Here is a 5468-nt window from a genome sequence, read left to right on the forward strand (position 1 = left end):
TTTGCAGATCCGTTTTATACTTGCACAATATTTTTGTGAGTTTACAAATCTTCTTTTGTCTTTGTGGAAGGTGTTTTATATTTACACATTACACATTTACACACAGATTGTTGATCGGTTCACACACATAATTATGAAACAAATCTATCTCCATAGACACCTAATTGGCATTTATTGTCCTCAGGGCTGGACGCTTATGAGACTTGAAATTGGAAATGGATTGGATAATGTAGGCTACACACAAGTTAAACAACTTCCTGTTTCATGGCAAATAATGTGTCACCGTGGCAACAGTGTTCAATGAAGACACAATATTAACAACGAAGCATCAAGGTTTGACGGCTTTTCTTACCATGTTTGAGCGAGATGTAGTCAACCCATTAGGAGGTGTACATTCAAGAAAAAGCATGTGATTTCAGTCAGTAGGTTCGCAGTGACTATAACTCAGCATTGGCATGTAGATGTCATGAGGCTGGGACTCTTATCAAGCATAACGCATTTTGGGGCAGTTGGACAGTGTAGCTATACTCAAATTATAGCAACTTCCTGTTTTATGATGAAATGTGCAAAATGGCTGCCACGCCACAGCAACACTTTTCAGTGAAAACTCACAATTTTCACAAGAAAGCATCATCAAGGTCTTGAGGCTTTTCAAAACAAATTTTAGGTGGATCTGTTCAACTTGCAAGGACTACATTGTAAAGCATGTAATTTCCTGGTACCAGTCGTGGAGCTTTAACTATAATTAAATATTGGCATGTAGATGTATTCAGTTCACAACTCCAATCAAACCTGTAAAGTTTGGGGCAGATTGGACCATGTACAGTGGAGTTACAAACAACTTCCTGTTTTGTGGGGAAATTTGATGCCCCACCACAGCCACACCATTTGACAAAAAACTTAAGCTTTAAAAAAAATTCGTCTTAAAGGTCTTGGATCTTTAGATAGCACACACCAAAGTCAATCAGGTCAAATCTGTATGAGGAATTTGTTAAAGTATGACCCCTGTAAATGGCCAAAAGCACTAAAATGGCATGAATTGCTGACTTCCTGTTTGGTTTAGGGTATGGCCTAAAGCCTAGTTCAGGTTACACGATTTTCACTGCAATTTTGACGTCGCAGATGATCTTGAGAGCCACCTTGGGTCGGAGGTGAGTTGGCAGATAGTCTGCCACGACAAGTCCTCAAGTGTGAACAAGCCTACGAGCAAGTCGCTCCCTCGACTGTGACTGGGACTGGATATCTGGCATACTAGAAAACAGGAGAAGTGTGACACGACTGACAAAGAGCATCAGCCAATGAGAGGCGGGATAGGTCCCACGTCAGCACGCAGGAGGACGGAAGAAATGTGAAGAGGACAAGCCACAGGGTTGCCACTTGCCAGGTCCGCCTTTTAGCCGCGACTTTGGGCTTGTTTCTAAAGTGGAGTTGCTTATTTTGGCTTGCTCTCTAAACGTCACCTTTCTCTATATAAATCCATCTAATAAGTTATTTAAACGCATGATAGTCGATTCTTTTGGGCTTGTTTCCATAGCCCTGGTTGCTTGTTTCTCTCCCAAGATCTGGCAACACTGACAAGTCGGTAAGCAACAACAACAATGACAGCGTCCACAGGATCACGGGGAGTGTGTTGTGTTTGGACCCTGGCCCTGGAGGCAGGTCTGATTCAACACTCCAAGTTTGGTGACGTCACCGCGTTATCTGGGGCTCTGTCAGCGAGGGCTCGGTGGAGAAATCTTGTGGTGTGCACACAGGTCGTAACGCAGTTGGCGAGACTCCCGCTGACAGAAACACACGTCGCCAGGTATGATCACTCAAAAGATTACGATAGTCTCCGTGATTCAAAATCAGGGTGAAAATCGTGTAATGTGAACTAGGCATAAGTCTTAGTATGTTACAGTAGACTGGGAGGGTTCCAATCCCCCGACTGCTGCTGGGGCCCTTCTGTGCGTAGTTTGCATTAATTGGTGACTCTAAATTGGCCATAGGTGTGAATGTGAGTGTGAATGGTTGTCTGTCTCTATGTGTCAGCCCTGCGATAGTCTGGCAACCTGGCCAGGGTGTACCCTGCCTCTCGCCCTATTGTCAGCTGTGATAGACTCCAGGTTACCCGTCGAGCACTGGTTGGTGCTCAGGTCCTAATAAATAATAATAATAATAATAATAATAATAATAATAATGATGATAATAAAAAACATGTATGTATGACCTTTAAAGTGTTAAGTGTTCATCAGTACATATCAATCTTGTATGTCTGCAGATCGTGGGCTGGTGTATTATTATCATCACTGCCATTGGAGCCCTCCTAGGTACCTGCTTCACAAACTGTCGCTCCAAAGTCAGCTACCTGCAGCTGACATTTTGGAAACGCTACGTGGATAAAGAGAAGGAGCGTTTTGATACTTTTGCTGTGGAATACGCCACCAAACTGGCCGAGAGAAACCTGCAGAGTTTCTTTGAGAACAAAGACCCTGATCCATTCCCTTTCCCCAACCACAAGGCATGGGAGGAGATCTCTGCATACTACACCTTTTCCAGGAGTGAGGAGTATTACAGCACCCTGCAGCGCTACGTGGAGAAGGCAAACAGGGACTTCACACCAGAGAAGAGACCTGTATTGAGCTTTGAGCATGGAATAGAAATGCATTAAGAAAGACCAGGGATCGCTTGCACAAAACAACTTAATTTTTCTCCTGAAGTGTGACACTTAAGGCTTAATTTCTCCTTAGCTGAGGGACTTACACAGTTGCATCGAATTCCTTGAAATGTTTTCTCAGTTAAGGAAACGTTAACTCATTTACTGCATTGAACGAGATTTTACAGCAGTAAAAGTCTCCATGGAGATTGTTTGTTTGCTTGGATGCCTGTTTCACTCATGATGCATGTTATTGTCTCACAAAGTTGGCTTATAGTAAGATAGTGAAAAAATGGCAGAAGAAAAGAAGAGAAGAAAACCATACTGGTCAGAGGAGGAACAGATTGTAGTTCCGGAGAAATACAAACCTAGAAAACACATACTACAAAGTAAATTTGATCCCCAAATACCAGAAAACAGAAAACAATTGTAGGATGAAATTGCAGTGACAATTAACTCTATAGTTTAAAATCAATATGGTTCATCACCATAAACTTAGTAAGTAGCAGTTAAGATAGAGTCAGAGGTACCTTAAGTTTTTTGTTTCTTTGGGGTTTTTTTTTTCCAGGGGTCAAGGGATTCCTTAAGTATAAGACCAAGACAAGGGGAAACCATAAACACTTGAGTGAACATTTTAAGGAAACCTTAATGAGAAGACTTAAGGGTGTTTTGTGCAACCAATTTAATTTCAGGAAACCTTAACTAGGAAAGGAATATCTTGACTTAAGGTGTTTTGTACAACTGCCTCCATACTGTGGTGAGACTATTAGATACTCATCACTCTTGGTATGTAACTCTTAGTCTATAGTATATGCAAGCATGACTTGGGAGAAGCTGTCCTAGGCTGCCTCTTCACTGACAAAGCTGCCCTTTCACTTTGTTTTACTCCGAAGAATGTGACTATTTGCAAGCTGCAATGGTACAACCTGTAAGCACGTGAAATAATTCAGGGCATAACCACTACTTTTTTTACACACTACTTCTCACTGCCTCTGTAACACTGTATGCATTTAAGCCCCCCTAGTACTAACAAATTTTGACTCACTTTGGATTTGCAAAGTAACTTGTTGGTTCATGTTGTGTTTGTAAACAGGCTTAAAGTGAAAGTCAACCCCAGATTCACTCTCATTTTGGAATGACCTTTGTCCACTTGCCATTTTGCCTCACTATATTTGCTTTTTTTCCAGCGTTGTGTCCATGATTTTCATAGCTTTCTTGTGGATGCATGCTCCTTACAGTCTCGTATCTGGTCACTACCTTTTTATAAAGCCTACACCATCCCTGCTTTTGTGCCCAGGAACAGGGGTGCAGCACCAGATTCCTCTCTTGATTCATGTCTCTCTCATGCACCTTTTGAATTTATATATATATATATATATATATATATATACATATATATTTTTTTTTTTTTTTTTTTTTTGACAAAATCAGGTTTCTTTCTTAATTTATTTTATTTTATTTTATTTTTTGGAACTCCGATTTCCCTTTCTTGGGAAAAGACATGACAGTGTATTTTAGTGCCCCAGCAGCATAAACTCGTTTGGCTCTAGCTGGGTTCCAGTTGTAGTACATGGGCTAAAGACTAAACAGTTTTGTGCCTTTAGGGGTGAGAGGGGCCTCAGAGAGACCCAAAACTCAGTTTTAACCAATTCATTCGGCCAGTTTGAATTTAGTTATGTGATAGTCACCAGTGATAAGGAAATACAGCAAGTGCTGGACGGAGCAGTGAGTGACAACAACCCCACCCACATTTAAGAGTACTGTTTGCGGTGGAAACACTAAACTAACCGAGGGTCTAGGTACCATGTCTGAATAGTTACCTTCGATTCCAAAGGTACTAAACTGAAAATGTCCACACACTGAGAGTGTATTGATTGAGAGGGATCCTGTATAGTTTAACTTTAACTACTTTACAGTCATTTCATGCAGTCAGGCCCGTAGCTATGACTGAATACACTAAGGTCATAATCCTTGCTATTATTTCTGAGAATTTGGGGGTTCTAGCAGCCATTAGGACAGTGGTGGTTCTACCCCATTACAACAGACTGTTGTTTTATAGGGGACAGATAAATCAACTCTGACACTAAAGGCCACTGTACACCAAGTTTGTATTTTTCATCCAAAATTGTTGCACAGTTAAAAAATAAGTACAATTTCACATTGTGTCAGCCACACTGACTCTGAAACATGTTTTTGGTACAGTTTAGATTTTCTGTGATTTTTTGCATTCGCCAAAAGTCTAGAGAGTTGTTTGACCAAGAAGCAGTGAGGAAAATGTGGCAGTGGTACACAACAAGACAGAGGAACGGGGCGTATGGTATCATTCAGAGATGGGGACTCGAGTCACTGTGACTTGGACTCGAGTCGACTCGAGTCGCTGTTTTGAAGACTTGTGACTTGACAAAAAATAAAAGACTTGAGACTTGACTCGGACTTGGAAGTTAAAGACTCGGGACTTGACTTGACTTGAGACACGATGACTTGAATGACTGGCGTGTTATTCACATCATGTTTTCGGTTTGAATATAAAATTAATAAATTAATTTAAAATAATTTAAAAAAAATTAAAAATAATTTGATTACCTGGTAGGAGCGCAGGCTGAGAATGGTGTTGTCATGATTGGATTACTACCCTGTCAATCAGTCATGCCCTCTCTACGTACCTTACGTGTTTATTGGAGAAACACGCCCTCTTATATCAGATAGGCATCAACATGTCAGCGGGAGGGGTACCGAGAGTCAACGTCTTCGGCTTTCAGAATTACCATTATTACGGCAAAAGACAAACAGCACAGTGCAAGACATGCGGCATAAACATCTCGGACAGCCAGGC

At 41.1% G+C, this 5468-nt stretch overlaps 2 protein-coding genes across 3 annotated transcripts in view; both read left to right on the forward strand.

Annotated features, from left to right (window-relative positions):
* LOC126391232 (calcium homeostasis modulator protein 5-like) overlaps positions 1–5455 on the forward strand; it is a 42444-nt gene extending 36989 nt beyond the window's left edge. For both annotated transcript variants that reach the window (XM_050045855.1, XM_050045854.1), the window contains one exon: positions 2261–5455. In XM_050045855.1, the coding sequence (XP_049901812.1) occupies positions 2261–2650 (390 nt within the window). In that variant the 3' untranslated portion in view covers positions 2651–5455. The remainder of the gene's footprint in view (positions 1–2260) is intronic.
* The window catches only part of LOC126391221 (uncharacterized), a 248074-nt gene that overhangs the window by 231991 nt on the left and 10615 nt on the right, over positions 1–5468 (forward strand). The window lies entirely within an intron of this gene.

Source organism: Epinephelus moara, chromosome 6 (genome assembly GCF_006386435.1).
Source record: "Epinephelus moara isolate mb chromosome 6, YSFRI_EMoa_1.0, whole genome shotgun sequence".
NCBI lineage: Eukaryota > Metazoa > Chordata > Actinopteri > Perciformes > Serranidae > Epinephelus > Epinephelus moara.